The sequence below is a fragment of the Adiantum capillus-veneris genome, chromosome 15 (assembly GCF_014529385.1).
Source record: "Adiantum capillus-veneris isolate H3 chromosome 15, ASM1452938v2, whole genome shotgun sequence".
In the NCBI taxonomy this organism is placed as follows: domain Eukaryota; kingdom Viridiplantae; phylum Streptophyta; class Polypodiopsida; order Polypodiales; family Pteridaceae; genus Adiantum; species Adiantum capillus-veneris.
Window position 1 is genome coordinate 21,114,595 of NC_140945.1, and position 19,365 is coordinate 21,133,959.

Consider the following 19,365-nt stretch of genomic DNA (forward strand, 5'->3'; position numbering starts at 1 on the left):
CCAAGGGGCCTTGCCTCCCTAGTAAGGCAGGTAGACGACTACAACCATGGCAACCATTTTCACATATATGACACTATGTACACTGTAGAATTTGGTCCCGAATTAAAAAAATGCATAGAAAGTGAGGGGAAAATTTAAATTTCACATTGTAAATGTGCCACAACACAACAGTTTGTGCTTAGGGTGCAAGCCATGAACCCTAGCGGTGGTTGAGCTAGGGTGGGAAAAGAGGAAAGTGCTACATAGTAAGGCATTGAGGTGTTATCCTTGTATGATACATAGTGTGATGATGCCTTGTGAACCCTCTATCCCTTTTCAGATGGGTGGTGATGCGCCACTCCTTACCTCCTTTGTCCCGACCCATGGTAGAGTAAGTGGTAGTGTGTGGTTGCATAATACCTATTATCCATGTCTACTTTGCTGGTAGAAAATTTCACCTAAGGAATCATTTGAGTGTGTGTATGAGTTATGTGATCAAGTTTATATGCTCTATACTTCGTCCTCAAAACAAGACATGTTCAACTAAAACATACAACAAGATCATTGAATACATTTAACAACCCCCCCCCCCCCCCCCCCCTTTCTCTCTCTCTTCTCATACTCACAGACACACGCAAACGAGCAGAATAGACATGAACACCGACTATTTGAGATATTGAAATCTTGTCCCACTATTAGTATTTAAGTAATTTTGACCATTACAAAATGAAGTTAAACATCCAACCTAGATACTCCACGACATTTGGAGGTGCCTTTTGCAAAGTGAGAACTCCTCCTAAAAACATGTTGAAAACACAACAAAATCGTCATTGGTCTCTCAAAAACAACTTTTATTCTAAGGAAAAGAAAAACTTTTATTGCAGACCCGAATAAAGGCTTACCTTCTTATGTACGCCACAAACTTGTTTGGATCCATTGTACGCCTTAGCTCCAGCTCGTTGTCGTATTCTGAGGCCTGCGTGGACACATGTGAGAGGGCTTGCTACTGACACTTTGTTTCCATAGAAATAGCATACATTGTTACCTTAAAATTAAGTAATTTAGTTTGTTTGGCGGCTTTGCCTTCATAAAATTTGAGTACAGCACGGTCATGGGCTCGAGCTGCTTCATCTTCTGTGTCAAAGATGCCTATATTTAAAAAACAAACATATTTAGTTTGTTTGCAGTCTTTATATATTATTTAGAGAAGCGTGCAAGAAGTTGAAAGTGCCTCATACCCAAGTAAACTGATGCATGAGCGTGAGGAGGTTGAAATTGATCACCGACAGCCGAGGAGCAGATTAGTAGGACAAGCAGAAGGCACAAAAATTAGGTGTAATATAGGGCCAATAATTTAATGGGAGGCAATACTTAGCATAGTGTTAATTACTTTGTTTGCCCTTCTTCGTCTTCTTCGACTCCTTGCTAATGCTTTCGCTGTTGCTGTTGGTAATCTCGGGGCCAGCTGCTTGTGCTGCATCTTCCTCATCAGGCGAGTAGTTTTGTAGCAGCTCCTTCGGCACCCACAGGGAGGCTTCAAATCTTTCTGTCAAGGGCTGCCTGCAAAATGGAAGACGAAAACGAACTGTTTAGTAAGGATTAATGAATTCGGTCGAGCCCAGAACAATATTATAAGTTACCGATGTACTCCCACCAAGCGCCGCTTCTTCTCCCCGGTTCTTGCGGCAGGAATGGCAATTGATTCGACGGCGAGAGGTGGGACAGTCAATCGCGAACTTTCGCCAGCAGCTGGTAATTCCTCCTCCTCCGACGCCTCAATTTTGTTGGCATTAGGCTCAACGTTGTCGCCGACAGCAACTGGCACCTGGAACACAAAATGCCCACATACAAGTTATACGTCATGCAATACATTATCCATCAGCCAAAGGTTATGCTTAATCTTTCTATCATGAGCGTTTAATTACGGCAGGAGCTGATCCTGTAGTTAAATTGCCTAATCGAGCTTAATTACCGTGGGAATTTGTTTTCCCATTTGAAAATTCTGATCGAAAAACGAGGTCAGGGTCTCGGCCTGCAAGCGGATTGGCTGATTCAAATTATTACTACTATTATCATCGTTGACAATTTTAGCGAGCCTTAAAATGATATTTGCTGACCTGTGCCTGCATGTGATCAAGTCTTACAGAATATATGCGATCACTGGCCACATGCTCATCCAGAGGCTGCAGCGGACCGTACGCGTCTGAATGTCTGTAAACTTGGCGCAAACTTGGCATGTCTGCAAACCTGGCGCTGAAGCTGGATGATGCTGCAGGCCAGAGCTGGTTTGAAATTTCATTACTAATGAGCCCATCAACACTATTCACCACGCCATATTCATTTGGATTGAAATTAGCAGCGCGGGTAGCTGCATTCTCCACATTAATCTGTCCCACATCATGCATATTCTCTATGTCTGCAAACTTGGCGCGCTTCCGTCCTTTCCCCTCTTCATCCGCATCATCATAATCATCATGCGACTTCTGCCCCAATGACGTGTCCACAATGACGTGTCCACAATGCAGCGCCTGTTGATCCTGTAGCCCCTGTAAATGATCAGCATTCATGGTATAATGATCATGCCTTAATTCGGCTACTGCACTAGCTCCAATCTGAGGCACCCGGAGTTGCTGGTGATCTGCACCCTGCAGCAGATTAGCATTTGCATGATGAACTGGATAAACGTGATTCGAGTCTGGGCAGTGCGTTGAATATTGGGCTACACTAATTTCGAGCTCAGGCAGGCGCTGCTCAGGATAATTTGTACTGCTCATCTGCGCCAGGTCTGGGGGGTATTGAGAAATTAATCCGGCTACGGTGCCCCCATACTGATCAGCCTGCACCTCAAGCTCATCTGGTAATCCGACAACACTTCCAAGCTGATGCAGCTGATACTCGTAATTATATGACCCCTGCAGATCAATACCATTTGCATAATATTGATTATGTAAGTCAAAATCTGGGTAGTGCGTTAATCTCGGCGCTAGATCATCACTAACTCGAAGCCGATCAAGGTTCTGCTCATGGTATGGATACTGCGTTAATGCGGCATAGTCCTGTGTTGATTGAGGCAGCTGCTGAATATAATCGTCCTGTAACCCCGGCAAATTTCCAAAAAGTATATGTAGGTCGCCCTCAGTAAGAACTTCATCGTGATCATCTAATTGAGTTGTACAACTGAAGCTGTGAATAGGTTGAGCCTCGTCACGCAGCAACTGATCCTCCATCAAGCTCGATGCAGGTACTGCATTATTAATTAGAGATATGTCTTGATCAGCGTTAATTAGACCTCCATTCTGATTAGTATCATTCTGATTAATCTGCGTTTTATTCGTCAGGCCGTTATGCAAATCGTTGTTGACACTGGATCGATCCATGCTCAGAATCTGACTCCTGTACGTCTAGTGATGATCCCTGCACATGAATATGCTCCACACGGTTAAGAAACAGCGCGAGAGAGATTGGAGAGATTAGAGAGACCTAGAACAAACTATAATTGAGTAGCTTTTTGCACTAGGCCTATCACTTTTTTCCGAGCACTCTAAGAGCTGAGTCGCGCCCAGGGGGATTGGGGGTAGTGGGGTAAAATTAAGGGAAAATTACCAAAATACCCCTCTAATTTGTGGAAATTCCCAAACTACCCCTCAAATTTCAAAAATTCCCAAAGTACCCCCATAATTTGTCATAAATTCCCAAAATGCCCTTCGAATTTTCCAAAATTCCCAAAATACCCCTAGTTGTGAGAGTAAATTTCTCCAAAAACAAAGAAATTTCTCTGAAATCTCCATTCCAGAGATGAGAACTTCATCTAACAGTGGTTGCCAATTGTCAAGAAACTTGACTGCAAATTGGCCTTCTTGCATAGTATTGTTCACAAGTCTCTTGATCAGGGGGACTTGATAAACAAGATCAGTGTGCTCGTAATTGTTGTTGAAGAACTCCCAAATAGCCTTAGAGGTGGATAGAGTCCGCACCATTTGGACTTGCCTATCCTCACAATGGAATATAATCTCCATTTGAGCCGTAATATCCCTTGAATCCCATGCCGAGTGTAGCTTCGTGTCGAAGACATACTCGTCTTCACTTGGTCTTATTTCATCTCCAGAAACAATCTTCCAGAGGCCAAGTTGCTTCAAATATAGCTCCATTCTCAGCTTCCACACATTGTAATTGTTCCCATTGAGCTTGTCAATGGTGAAGTACCTTGACTTGGTGGTTGCAACCATAGGTGACGAGGCGCTAGTCATGCTAGCCGAGTAGACCTTGGAAGTGAGAGATGAGCGTAAAAAAAATAGGCCGTTGCTTCGAGAGAAGGTTCTTAGAGTACTTAGGAGCTCAAGTTCTGAAGCTCTGATACCATGTGAACTTGAGTACTATATAGAAGATAGAGTGAGAGAGGAGAGAAGGAGAGAGTAGACAGAGAGATGGAGGTAGAGAAGAGAGCGAGATGTGAGAGAGAAGGGAAGGGGGAGCTGACACCAAGTAGAGGGGGAAATTCGAATTCAAATTGCATACAACAATTGCTTGGGAACAATACAAAGGGGAGTTCCTTTTATAGGCTTGGATAAGCAATCTAGCCGTTGTAGGGATAAGGTATCTGTGGTGACGTTTGAACTCCAGCTTAGGTGTAAAGTGCATTGCACTTTCCACACCTTCTAGTCCACCTTTTCCCGCGCCATCTTGGCCTTCCTCTGTGAGTTCTACATCTTGGCAGTTTCACACACTCCCGGTTGTAGCATCCGGAAGCGGACTATATACAGGACCGTGTCCATTGCACAACATCAGATAGAAGGCACATCACATTGTCGACTAAAGCAGTCCGCGTTATCTCTCCAGTGGCCTCTCTCAGTTGCAGAGGTATGAGAGTATTTTCCTCACAGTGAATTGTTCTGATGCATGCATAGAGGGAGCTAGCTGCATCATCTTTCCAGTGACCTCTCTCGGTTGCACAGGTATGTGACACAGTTTTCCTCAGTGTGAAATGTTCTCGTGCATGCATAGTGCTCAAATTATAGAATACGGATTGGCCATACTCAACAGTAAAAATATTGTCTGGATTACTGGCAGTCTGGAATAGTTTTGAAACAGGCTAACCGTGGAAATTGAAAGGGAGGGTACCGAGGGGCAACAAAGAGAAGAGAACATTCATGTGTAACACTAGTTATGGAGTGCACTCTGTTTCATAAAAACAGAATAAGCTCACCTCTATGTCGAGTAGACAGTGGTTATGGGGTATATGAGAGAGAGAGAGATAGAGAGAGAGAGAGAGTCACCCTGTATGTGTGCATCTGTGTTCATTTGAAGTCCATATGTAGAAATAGGTCAAGGACTACATGACTGTTTGCCTATAAGCTCCACTCTATGTCCGGAGACATTCTCCATCACCTGGTTCAGGAGATCCAAGGCCGAGTGAGTGGATGCCGACACAACAATAACCATTTCAGTACAAACCTCTTGCATGAAAAGTACCACAAGAGAATGACACTATCTTGAAGTTGCAGGTGGCATAATGTCGTTCAAAAACCCTTTCTCTTTTCATTCGCCCTTTCGGCCTCCAACCATTAGATCACCAGTTACCCCGTCCTTGACTACACACAACCAATCAATGCATCCTCCCTCTGCTGTGGAGCGGCTTGGCCAGGAGCGTGCACAACGAGTGGATTTGAATCTCATGTCCCCATCATCAGATGAGGCAAGGGTGGGATTCCTCGAGTCATCGTTTCGTACTGAAAATTTCACAAACTCCATTCATCAAGCACATCCTCCACACACTTGCTTGCTACGTGGAGCAACTTGAACGACATAGAGTCAGCAGGATTTAGACAGATCATTCTCATCATTTTCTGTCCATAGTGGATCGTGTATGAACACAACTTGTTCACAATGCTGCGGAAGTACGAATGTATCCCGCACATCTGTCCACACCCGCTTAGAGTTCACTTGAATCAATTCACTCTTGTCTTTGCGCACAGTTGCATTAGCACCACTAGTAATAACTTTGAACCACTTGACATCAAAGATAAACATATCAAACTTTCTAAAGCTAATCTTCAAGATGTCTTGGATGTAGCCAAAGTATTCAAGCTGGTCAGCTTGCCCTAACACCATTGTCGAAAGTGACCCTTTGTTCGTCGATCCGTTGCACTCTGAAGTGCTTCCCATGCGACCACAAAGCTCCATATTTGTGATACTGCAGCCACAAAATTGAAATAGACTAAAAGTTATTAAAGCAAACTAATTTTCATGTGGAGCTCGAAAAGGAAGTTGTGAAATGTACATGCCAATCGCAACCCCCTTGAAATCTCCTCTTCCTCTTCAGTAATGAACACTCCACTCCTCTTTGCCTCTGAGAGTGTTGCATCTAACCACTGCCCAGTTGGAAAGTCATGCAATTTCTGAAGATGGTCTAAAAAAGGAAGGTTTCTAGTTGCATGGTTGCGCTTGATTTGAAGTCGATCTGTCAAACGTTGTTGCTTTTCCCCTTCGTACCTCTCTAGCCACTTTTTGCATGATGTCTAAGTTGAGAAGGAAAAATCTCATAACTTTTTCTCGCATTGTGATGTCCATCTTCCTAACGATGCCTTGTCCATGCGGCTCGTTGCCTGTCACCTTGACGTTGACCTCAGTAGTCCACATTCGGGGCATCTCTAGATCAATTGAGACCAAAAGTTCACTGATGAGGACAATAGACTCTTGTACAAACCATCCTTCGGCCATGCTACCCTCGGAGCGAGCCCTTTGACGAACAAACCCCTTTAAAGTCTTCATAAATCTCTCCAAGAAGAACATTTACCTGCTATGGACCACCCCAACAACTTGGATGTACATGCATTTGGATGATAAGAATGTTTGTTGGAAAGTACTTCTCCACCATGCATACTGCTTCAATAGCATACTGCTTCAATAGCATTTAAGCACGCTGCATCAGTGTTGTCTTCTCTTATCTCTTTTGAACTGATCCAGTGTACCAACTCACTGATTTTGTAGATTGTTCTTCTAATGTCATCTGTCAAACAACCCTTTATGACAATTGATAAGATGAACTGTAAAAGTTTGTGCCAATCATGGGACTGACTCCCACAGGGTGCATGTGATGTTTGAAAACGACTTTTATGAGAGATGAAAATCTCAGTGGTATAGTCTTCTTCACTTGTTTCTCTTTTGGGCGACTCAGAACCCATTGACCTTTTAGTATAGACCACTTTACATTGGGTTTAAGTCGAGGCCACATCTCTGGCATTCGACCCACAGCCTGCAGGTCATCTCTTTGAGCCTTGCTCTCCCTTTTTCCAGTGATGGTCTTCCAGATGATCTCCCCCACATTCATGAAGATGTGCATTGGGTTGAGCAAATGATTAATCAGCAGGTCACTCCAGTACGGGAGATCATAGAAAATAGAAATTCTTTTCATTCTAGGTGGCATCCAATATCCCCTCTCCAGTCACATGTTTTTCCAATCGCTCGCTTTTAGTGGATGCATGTAATGTTTGCATATGTTTGGTCCACGTAGCTCATGTCCTTCAGGCAAAAATCTACCATACTCCTCGTAAACTACCTTGCTCAAATGCTCAGAGCGGCGGAAGCCAAGTCGAGGACTACCTTTTGGACATGCATGATTGCCCGAGTAACTCAAGCCGGAAACATTACATATTAATATTTAAAAGCGTTGACATAGCCATGAATCACATGTGTGTGAGGGTTTTAAAGGCACTTACCTGAGCACTCACCGAACCCTGGCCAATTGTGCATGGTCCACATGAGAATGCCTTGCACATGTACATTCCGTCGTTCGATTGGTTGGGACATATCAACCACCACTACAAGAGGTACTTAATAGTAGCGACGCTCGGAGTGCGACGATCAAATGTGAAAAACCACGGCGTTGCTATAGGTGTCGCTATGGGCATCGCTAAATTACAAGTAACTTAGCTATGCTCATAGCGACGCCTATAGAAACGCTGTCAGGGCTTAAAAAAATAACCGAGAGCATTCAAAAACTCAGATCTCAGATCTGAGTTTTCGGCGCGCGCTCAAGCAAGCAAGGTAGCGTGCGCTCTCCCTCTCTCTCTCTTTCTTCTTCACACACACACACACACACACGAGGAGAGGAAGGAGAGCCAGGTATGCTCTTTCCCTCTCCTCACTCTCATGTTCCCTTCCCCTCTTTCTCTCTCCCTCTCTCTCTCTCTCGCACACACACACACACACACACACACATTGTGTTTTTGAGAGATAGATAGATAGATTTCATTATCGTCCACGGAGGTCAGATATGACCCATGGGTCCGGAAACAAAAACATTACAATTCGGTCTTCTAAGAGAAGGCATTAGATACATATCAGTTAAGGACTGAGGGTCCTTCAAGAGGGTGGAAAAAAGAAGCAAAACCTAGGTGGGGTCGGGTAAGGGGATAGTCCCTTTGGGAGCTCGAAATTCTTGGATGATGGCCTTACCTCCTCGATATACTGCCCATTTTCCTTGTTTTCCTGCTTCGTAGACCTTTTTGAGTTCTTGTTTCTTCATCTTGAGTGGATTCAAGGTCAACTCCTCAGCAATCCAAACCTTTGTTCCCTTGAGGAGGTGGGATTGGCACAGCACCCTCACCCGCTCCTCTTTTTCCTTGAAAGTGAGAAGGCAATGCTCAAATGGAACTTGCCTATGGGTGTCATTGATCCAAGAAATGGATTCCGGCTTGATGTTGATTGTTTGAAGAATATTGTTGAGCTTGATAATTGCTTCTTCGAGGGTATCATCAGTGGTGCACCATGGTGAGGGAAGCCCACCAATCCGAACCTTGAAGGAGTTCTCTTCCTGAAGTCTTTGTTCTCGAAGTTCTGTTGTCACACATGTCTGCACTTTTTTAATGACTGCAGAGTGAGCTTGGGTGACTTTGGCTTCAACTTCTTTAGCTTTGTCTGTGGCAACATTGACCACAGAGTCGAAACGTGCCTCAAGCTTGCTAAGGCGTGCTTTTAGGTCGCGATTCTCTTCCATAAGCTGATCAAAAACTCTTTGAAGCTCTCCGATCCGATCGCTTTTACTCGGCGCTGCTACAATGGCTGCAAAACTTGGTCGACTCCTCGCAGTACCCTTTGGGGTATTCATGATGAGAGCCCACTACAATCCAATGGGACCCCTATCTAAACCAGTGTGACCCCACTGTAAACTAGGCTTACACAGCTTCGCAGGGTCGTGAGTTCAGGGTTAGGCAGTGCAAGCTTTGTGAGCCAGGCTGCAGGAGATTCGGGTTTTGCGAGATATGAGAGGTCCGGAAAGTTGCTGCATTCAAAATCTTGTTGTGTGGTGATGTTCTCGCCACCAGATGCACACACACACACACACACACACACACACACACACACACACACACACACACACACACACACACACACACACAGAGAGAGAGAGAGAGAGAGAGAGAGAGAGAGAGAGAGAGAGAGAGAGAGAGAGAGAGAGAGAGAGAGAGAGAGGGAGAGAGAGAGCACAAGCATAAACAAAAAATGCACACACACATGCATAAACAAAAAATGCACGTACACATTGAGAGAGGAAAAGAGAGAGAGAGAGAGCTTGCATAAACCAAAAACGCACACACACATGCATAAACAAAGAATGCACACACACATTGAGAGAGGAAAAGAAAGAGAGAGAGAGAGAGAGAGAGAGAGAGAGAGAGAGAGAGAGAGAGAGAGAGAGAGAGAGAGAGAGAGAGAGAGAGAGAGAGAGAAGAAGAAGAAGAAGAAGAGAGTCTTAACATTGTAGGAAACTATCGGAAACTATCCCAAGAGACCTTAAAGATCTAGTCGATAGGAGTTGAACTTAAGACCTGTTATTCACGAGGGAAATGGCATAACCAATCTATCACACTTCGGTGATAGAAAATTTATACCATTTTTTTCCTTTTTTATTGGTGTGCACACACACACACACACACAGCCGAAAAGAAGAGAGTTTAATTTAACTTCATAGGAAACTAATTAAAGAGACCTAAAGATCTAGCTGATGAGGAGTTGAACTCAAGACCTGTTATTCAAGAGGGAAATGGCATAACCAATCTACCACGCTTGGGTGAAAGAAAGGTTATACCATTTTTCTCTTTTTATTGGCGCGCGCGCGCACACACACACACACACACACACACACACACACACACACACACACACACACACACACACACACAAGAAGAAGAGATTTTTAACGTCGTAGGAAACTATCGCAAAAGACGTTAAAGATTAGGTTAGATGTAGACTTACGTTAAATTAGATTTAGGTTTATTTAAGTTAAATTAGATAAGATTTAGGTTTATTTTTAGTTAGATTTATGTTTGATTAGATTTAGGTTTATTTACGTTAGATTTAGATTTACGTTATATTAGATTAGACTTAGGTTTATTTACGTTATTTACCTGTTATTGAAGAGGAAAATGGCATAACCAATCTACCACACTTGGGTGATAGAAAGGTTATACCATTTTCTTCTTTTTATCGTTTAAGATAAGGTTAGATTTAGATTTACGTTAGATTAGATTTAGGTTTATTTAAGTTAGATTAGATTTAGGTTTATTTAAGTTAGATTAGATTAGATTTAGGTTTATTTTGAGTACACTGAAGGATTATACTGCCTACGCGTTTGAGAGTGGCCGGTGTCTCAGTCATTGCGTCGGAGATGCTTAGGAGTGACTCGAACACTACGTTGGGGTCACCTAGAGGCAAAGAATGAAATATCAGCAAGCAGGGGGCAGAAGAGAAGTCAAAGCAGCATGCGCCAAGAAGAGGGCACTCATGGAGATCTGCTCCCAAGCTCTAAGGAGAGTCAGACGGCTTCGCAGAAGTTCCAAGAGACGTGCAAGCAAGCAAGCGGGTCCATGCAAGAACTACTGCGCAGCTACATAGCTTTCAAAAGTGCCATTTTTTCAAGCACTGATCGCTTTGTTCTCAGATTAATTCTACTGGGAGAGACCACCTCCCCAATGGGCAAACTGGAGAAAGCTTGCAGATTGTCAGAGGAGGAGCACTCTAGATCTCGCATTGTAGCTCAAAAAGCTGAGAAGAAGAGTTTGGTATGTCTTTGACCCTTAAATGGAGCGAATCACCACATGTTCAATTAGGTTAGATTTAAGATAAGATTTTGGATTGAATTTTTATATTAGAGTCTAACTTCGAGATTACGATAAAAAAGTTAGAATTAGACGAACGATGAAAAGATCTACTGTGAAAAGATGTTAAGATGCTGTGAAATGCTACAGCTAGAGAAGAGGCAAAGGGGTTTTGTCCACTACATGCAGTATCATGTAGACGTGGGTATCTAGATTTTTTGTACCCACAAATATAGGCATTGACCAATAAAGACGAGATTATAAACTGGTGGTTCTGATCTCTGTGCATCTCTAGACCAAGGTGTGTGGGGATTGGACATGACTAGAGAATGTGAGGTAGTTTACAGTGTGAACAAAGAGAGAGAGAGAGAGAGAGAGAGAGAGAGAGAGAGAGAGAGAGAGAGAGAGAGAGATAAGACGAAGAATGCCAATAGAAGATTAAATTTGTTGTCCAGGTTATAATATTTTTACCCTCATTATGAGTAGTGACGAGGATGTGGGGCCGTCCAACCAAAACACCTATCTCTCAACGAGGATCTTATGTCCTTGTAATCATTGCAAGCATGTCCTTGTAATCATTGCAAGCATGCTGTGCAACGGACAAGACACGTTTCTTTGCAGCACGTTCATAAATTTGACAAGTTTGATCCATCTATTATAGATCGAGTTGTCGACAATTATAAATTTTTGGACTCTAATGCTGGTGAACAGGCAGCAATCTTGCAACCCAATAAACGTGTTCGCAAGCGCTTTGGTCAAGCAGCATATGTGAGGCCACAAGATGTAGCCTCTGACAGCTTGGGGGATGATCATGCAGACCACATTCCCAACGAGGCAATGTTTGAGCCCGAGATTGATGAAATGATCGAGACGATCATGGATTCAGAAAGGCTTATTTGTGATGATATGAAAAGTGAAGCCGATGCACCATTGTATAATGGAGCACGTGTGTCTAGATTGAAAGCGCTCCTCGTTCTTCTCAACATGCAGGCAAAGTTTGGATGGAGTGACACTAGTATCATAGCGCTTTTCAGGTGACCTATTACAATTAGTTTACTTTAATAAAACTCTAAATGTATAATGATCTGATAGATTTTTACACAATTGTACCGTATTTTTATGTTGTGTAGATTGCTCAAAGAGCACATACTACTAGCTAATAATGTGATGCCAGATTCTTGAGAGGAAGCAAGAAAGATTTTGCGAAACTTGGGGATGGATTACAATTCAATCCACGCTTGTCCTAATGGCTGCATTCTTTTCAAAGGGGAATACAGAGACATGGAGAAGTCTCCGAAATGTGATTCCGAGAGATATCCTCTAGATCTCCATGAAACAAAAATTCCACAAAAGGTTTTGCGACATTTTCCTCTGCTTCCTCGCATCATGGCATGAGGAGAGTAAATCTTCGGATGGTGTGCTACGGATTTCTACAGATTGCGCAGCCTAGAAACATATGGATGGAGCATAGTCAGATTTTGCCACAGAAGCTCGAAATTTGCGCTTCGGCTTGGCTATGGATGGCGTAAATCCATTTGGTCAAAGATCAACATCTTACAGTGTATGGCCCGTTGTCATCGTCAACTACAATATTCCCCCGTGGTTGACTACAAAGAAGGGGTGCCAATGGCTAAGCTTGATTGTGCTGGGGCGATATAAAGTGAAGAATATGGATGTGTATCTTTGTCCACTATTGGAAGAGCTACAACAATTGTGGATTGGCATAGAAGTGGTGGATTATGTTTCAAGAGGGATGTATTTGTGTGTGGACTTTAATATCATTGCCAAGAGTGTTGGTGTAGGCTCTCAAATTTGCAAGCTTTATAGATTGGGTGTGGACTCTTGTAGATTATGTTTCAAGAAGTGTGTAACAAATTTGTGTGTGGACTTTAATATCATTGCTGCACGTGTTTTGCAGTTTATTTTACCGGTTTCCATTGAGGGATGTTTGTCTCTTGACTTCCGTAACATAATCTACAAACTTACCTCAAGCACGACAAGCACCTCAAGCAGCACAAGCACCTCGAGCTTGGGCCGGGTTCCCACCTCAAGCTCAGCCCTAGCTTACCTAAGGTCAAAGGACTTTTACACACATTTATTGGAGGTCTTCAATGAAGCTAACCCTAAGTTCTTATGCTCCATTGGTTAGCCTTGCTCTTTGATAGACCATCTCCCATTTGGGACCCTTTACTATTGGCCCCGTGTTGAGATAGATCTATAAGCACATATCTATATCTTAACACTTGTTCCCGTTTATTCTCCCACATTAAGTGATCAATTTAATATGAGAAAATCATTTGGGTTGGTTAGATATTAGATTTTATGACATTACCTCTCTCTTGAAATCATAGTCGTCCTCGACTATGAGGTAGAAGAGATAAAGGTTTAGTCATTAGTCAATCGTACTTAGCGGGTAGAGGATCCCTTTTTTACCCTACGACATCTTTCCAAGATGGATGACTAATCCATTTGGTGCTTGGGAGACATAGCTGCCGCAAGCATGTCTGCTCTTTAGTCCATTTCATTCTCCCAAAGTAGAGTGACAAATTCTACTTGGTGTTTGAGAGACGTCGTCATCACAAACATGATTCTAAGCATGCATACTAGTTAAATTTGTGCACAATTAAAAAGAGGATTAGTCTTATAAGACAAAAACATGAGTCATTTAAAAGAGAGTTGTACATTTTCTTACTCTAATGTAGCATTGTAAGCATTGAAAAGGTTCATACTATCCTTAAGTTGTACTCCTTGCATCCATTTAGCATCTTCAAAAGGATAATTTTTGAACTTAATAAGATACCGTCGGATTATCTTACCATGTCGTAGTACCTTGTCTTCATGCCGAAGGACAGCTTTGGGTTGTAGTACCTCTTCTTGGTCTTCAACTTCGGGAGGGTCTTCAATAATTGGTTCAGTTGGTGGCTCTCCTTTGTAAGGCTTAAGTAGGCTTACATGAAAGGAATTGTGTATAAGCCAATGGTTGGGAAACTTGAGTTGATAAGCCGTCTCATTGATGGGCTTCAAGATTTGGAAAGGACCATAGTATCTTTTTGCTAGTTTAGCATAATACTTTTGATGGCAAAAGTATTGATTGAATTTTATTTTAAAAAAATTATAGCACTCATTACGCTTTATTCTCTTTGAATTTTTAGTCATTTTTCTTTTTTTTATTGAAATTTGTAATTGACACTATTTTCTCTAATTAATTGTATATTTTCTAGGACACATATGGTAAATATAATTTTTTGAATTAATTTTTATCTCTATTCCGTGCGTCTCCAGGACGTCAACTGGGATGATCGTGGCCCTTCGAACGGCCCTGAACGTGATCGCACTACAAGAGGTTGTGTGCCCTTGTGATGTTTTTCGTGACGAAAATACATTGGGTTTTTAGACTCCCCACGTCGCTAAGACCGTTGCTAATAGTGTCACTATGGGAACATTGCTATGAGCGTTGCTATAACCGTGGCTATAATCGTTGCTATATAGCGACGCATATAGCGACGGTTATATGTTACCTATAGCGATGCATATAGAGACGGTTACAAGTTACCTATAGCGACACTCTTAGCGACGTTGCAGAGCTTTATATAGAGACACTTATAGCGACGCCCAATAGTAAAACTTTTTGGGTGGCACGGCATTGAATTCCCTGCCACTCATCAACCATATTGAATGTTTCAATAATAGAGTAAACCTAAATGAATCCAAGATAAGACCCGATTCACCTTTGAAATGAAGTGCAAGGTATAGACCCAAAGTAGTCATCCACAATACAATATAACCATTAACTCCATCATCCATAGTATTGTTTGCATAATAAAGATACAAAACTGACAAAAGTAAGGGGGCCTCTTAATTTGCCATGGGATCAAAAAGGAGATTATGGAAAGGGCAAAAGGGTGGATGCCATGTGGGCTGAAATGTGGGTATGGCAGTGCCTAAAAGTAAGTGGTCAAACTTGTACTCTTTTATAAAATATAAAGAGAAAATCTCTTATAGATTAAAAAAATTGAATTTTTCTCTAAATAGTTGAGTAAAAACCAATCCTTTCTCTCTAGTGGTTGTTAGTTTTTCCCTCCTGTCTCCTAAAAAGGGGTCACTCCACAAACATGCTAATCATTCCCTCCCCCTCTCTCTACTGTACCATCTCTCACTTCTCATCACTTTACCTTGCAAGTTGCTTCTCTTTCCTTCCTTTCAGTTTTCCCTCCCAAAAGCTCTATAGCAAAAGCTTGAACCTCCTTTCCCTCCTCAAGCTTACAGCATTCTTTTCAAGCTTGCTACATTGTGCTCAAGCTTCCTGCATTCTCCTCAAGGTGAAGTTTTCTGTTTCTCCATGAGCCTCACTAGACACCTCCACCTAAAGTTGAAGATTTGCAATATCCCTCTACTAGATCATCCCTCTTTCTTTCCTCAACAGGTTTCTTGCTCCTTCTCCATTAAGCTCTCTAGAGAGGATTTACTTCCCTCTCAAGCTTTGCAACATTATCTTCCCCATTAAGGCAACAAGCAGGTGGATACGTATAGCAATAAGTGGCGTCCTTCGTCTTTGTGTACCATCAAGAATATTGCTCTTTATATAGTTGAGAACATGGATGTGCAATGTCTAATCATAAGTGTTTGTCTGCAGGTTGTGCCACTATTACCCATGGAATCATCATGTACTCACTGACCTAGGATAGTCATTGACTCCATTTCATGTAGCAATGTACAAAACGATAGTGGATGTTGGGTGATGATGGAGTTGAAATGATTGATCTGGGTGACAATGTAGCCCAGCTCAAGAGGTGCACACAAGGTCACAAGGAGACACATGGATTCTCGAGCACATGTACACCATTGGAAGGGAAGTATCATGGAGTTGAAGAAAGCCCATGATGGCAAGCAACTTCCAAGGGTGCAACATGTGTATGTTGCTTCACAACTGAAGCTAGAGACAATGATGGCTCCATTGAGGTTTCTTGTAAACCTATAATTTCACTCCTCTGTCAAGTTTTTAGAGTATATATTTTGTATTTTTGCCGTATATATTTCCTTGATGTCTATAAGGTTTTCATTGCTAGTTCATGTTTGTAGATGTTTTCTCGTATGATTCTGTAGAGTGGGAGCCAATATAGTCCTTTACAGGAACTTTTGAGACAATTCACGTTGACCTTGGCAAGGTGCTCTACATTGGTTTTCCATTCATGAAGCTTGTCTCACGGGACTTTTTTTTTATAACCGTACTTATGTAATGCCTAGGCAAATGGGTTATGGTACCGGTCCACCCACCAACCTTGCAAAGTATGGAATGGCCTAAGACAAATAGTGCCTTGATCACAACAACCAAAAGGACGACCGAGGCGGATGTGCATTCAACAGTGAAGTGCACCTGTGGTTCCCACAAAGCTTCCCTAACTTGGTTTATGTCCCTTCATGTGTTTGTGTTTATCTTTTGACTGAACACAATGTTCACATGACACCAACAATGTGGACTTGCAAAGGGGGAAGTTCCATCAATGGCTTCCTTGTAGGTGGAGGGGACACTAAGGTGGTCAACCACTAGAAAGATACAATCAAGTAATCTGTAGTTGCTAAGAATGTGGTGTGCAAATACCATATTGTGAAGCAAAGCTTGTCAATTTTCTTTCCTTACAGAAGATGGAAACTGAAAAAAGAAGAATGGGAGGCACTAGACTCTAATGTTGCTGCTAGAGAATCAATTGATCTGCAAATATGGCTCCACGACAATGCAGTGCACGACATCTTGGTGAATAACGACTCAAATCTTAGTCACTTTCGCGAGTATCTTAATCTTAGATATACATTTCCTGATGAATATATTTTTGTTATCAATGAACTATTATTTGTTCTAGAAAACAGAAGAGCTTTTTGTGTGCAAACATTGGTTTTTGCGATGTATTAATGTAAAAGCTTGTAACTGAAGCGATTTTTCTTCCCTTAATACATATGGTGTTTTGAATCTCTTTTTCATTCTTAATTTGTTTCAAATTTCAATTAAAATATGAAAGTTTTTTAATTTGGAGCATGAATACTTTCAATGTTGGTGTCTTTCAATGTCTTATCATGTGATTTTGTCTATAGTTATAGTTTTAAATTAATTTGACGTTAATGTTAAGTGCTTATAAAAAGTGGCAATGAGTATAAAAGTGACATTCTAGGGTTTAAATTTCACTTCTCACATTCACAAAACACTAGCATGCAGCTCTCTTCCCATCTTCTTCACGAACAAACCCATGGCAACATCTTCTACTTATATGTATTTTTTAATCTTTTTGTATCATTTGTGATTAAAAGTTAAACAAGAAAAGTACAAGTATTGATTGCATTTTATTTTTAAAAAATTATAGCACTCATTGCGCTTTATTCTCTTTGAGTTTTTAGTCATTTTTCTCTTTTTATTGAAATATGTAATTGAAACTATTTTCTCTAATTAATTGTATATTTTTTAGGACACATATGGCTAAATAAATTTTTTTTGAATTAATTATAATCTCTATTCCACGCGTCTGCAGGACGTCAACTAGGATGATCGTGGCCCTGCGAACGGCCCTGAACGTGATCGCACTACAACAGGTTGTGTGCCCTTGTGACATTTTTAGCGACGGAAATACATTAGGTTTTTATACTCCCCGGCGTCGCTAAGACAATTGCTAATAGTGTCGCTATGGGAACATTGCTATGAGCGTCGCTATAACCATCGCTATATGCCTCGCTATAATCATTGCTATATAGCGACGCATATAGCAACGGCTACAGGTTACCTATAGGACGTTGCAGAGCCTTATATAGCGACACTTATAGCGACTCCCTATAGTAAAACATTTTGGGTGGCAGGGCATTGAATTCCCTGCCACTCATCAACCATATTGAATGCTTCAATAATAGAGTAAACCTAAATGAATCCAAGATAAGCCCAGATTCACCTAAAAGGTGCAAGGTATAGACCCAAAGTAGTCACCCACAAGACAATATAACCATTAACTCCATCATCCATAGTATTGTTTGAGAATAAAGATACAAAACTGACAAAAGTAAGGGGGCCTCTTTATTTGCCATGGGATTAAAAAGGAGATTATGGAAGGGGCAAATGGGTGGATGCCATGTGGACTGAAATGGTGGGTATGTCAGGGCCTAAAAGTAAGTGGTCAAACTTGTACTCTTTTATAAAATATAAAGATAAAATCTCTTATAGATTAAAAAAATTGAACTTTTCTCTAAATTGTTGAGTAAATACCAATCCTTTCTCTCTAGTGGTTTTCAGTTTCTCCCTCCTCTCTCCTAAAAAGGGGTCCCTCCACAAAACATGCTAATCATTCCCTCCCCGTCTCTCTACTGTACCATCTCTCACTTCTGATCACTTCACCTTGCAAGTTGCTTCTCTTTCCTTCCTTTCTGTTTTCCCTCCCAAAATCTCTATAGCAAAAGCTTGAAGCTCCTTTCCTTCCTTAAGTGTACTGCATTCTTTTTAAGCTTGCTGCATTCTCCACAAGGTGAAGTTTTCCGTTGCTATGCATGGACCCTAGGCTATGCATAAATCTGTTGACCTGAGAGACTGCAAATTAAATATCCAACCTCATGTTGCATACATAAATGAGGAATCCAATAGCAATTTGTTAAAGAGTGACATCGGAAGGATCACCAATATCATGAAGAATCAATTTCAAACACGTTTCCATTGGAGTGGCAATAGGTTTCCAATCCTCAAGTCCAAACTTAGATAGGAAATACTCAAGTCCAATAGGTTTGCAATCCTCAAGTTTGACACAAGGAAATACCACTCTCACATTGCTTAAACTGTATACCCAAGTAATGATGCAACATCCCTAAATCTTTCATATTAAAATTAGCATTCAAATCAGCCTTAAATTCAGCAATATGTCTCTCATTTGGTCTAGTGATCAACAAATCATCCACATAGAGAACGACAATGACAAGTACATCACTCTCACACTTTACATACAATGTGCTTTATGTTGGAGTGTTAAAAAACCATCATTTGACCAAATTAGTGTCAAGCTTCTCATACCAAGAATGAGGAGATTGCTTCAACCCATACAAACTTTTCTTACATTTGCACACTTTATCCTCTTGTCCTTTCTTGACAAAAGCGCAAGGCTATGTTACATAAACTTCCTCAAATATGTCACTGTTCAAGAAAGCAGTAATAATGTCTGACTGATGTACATCCCAACCAAAATGAGCTTCCAATGCACACAAAAAATGCACAGTAGTCATACGACAATTGGGAGAAAAAGTATCTTCATAATTTATGCCGTTTCTTTTG

At 41.5% G+C, this 19,365-nt stretch overlaps 1 protein-coding gene and 1 pseudogene across 1 annotated transcript; both read right to left on the reverse strand.

Moving 5' to 3' along the window:
• Positions 1-681: 681 nt before the first annotated feature.
• Positions 682-3,356, reverse strand: LOC147440373 (uncharacterized; annotated as a pseudogene).
• A 5,012-nt stretch (positions 3,357-8,368) lies between these two features.
• Positions 8,369-9,085, reverse strand: LOC147440374 (uncharacterized). Its single transcript, XM_086483513.1, has one exon. The coding sequence runs from the start codon at positions 9,083-9,085 to the stop codon at positions 8,369-8,371; it is 717 nt and encodes a 238-aa protein (XP_086339639.1).
• Between the last annotated feature and the right edge of the window lie 10,280 nt (positions 9,086-19,365).

What these genes read in the sequence shown, in the direction of transcription:
- LOC147440374 (XM_086483513.1), bottom strand. Translation starts at nt 9,085, where the DNA reads ATGAATACCCCAAAGGGTACTGCGAGGAGTCGACCAAGTTTTGCAGCC.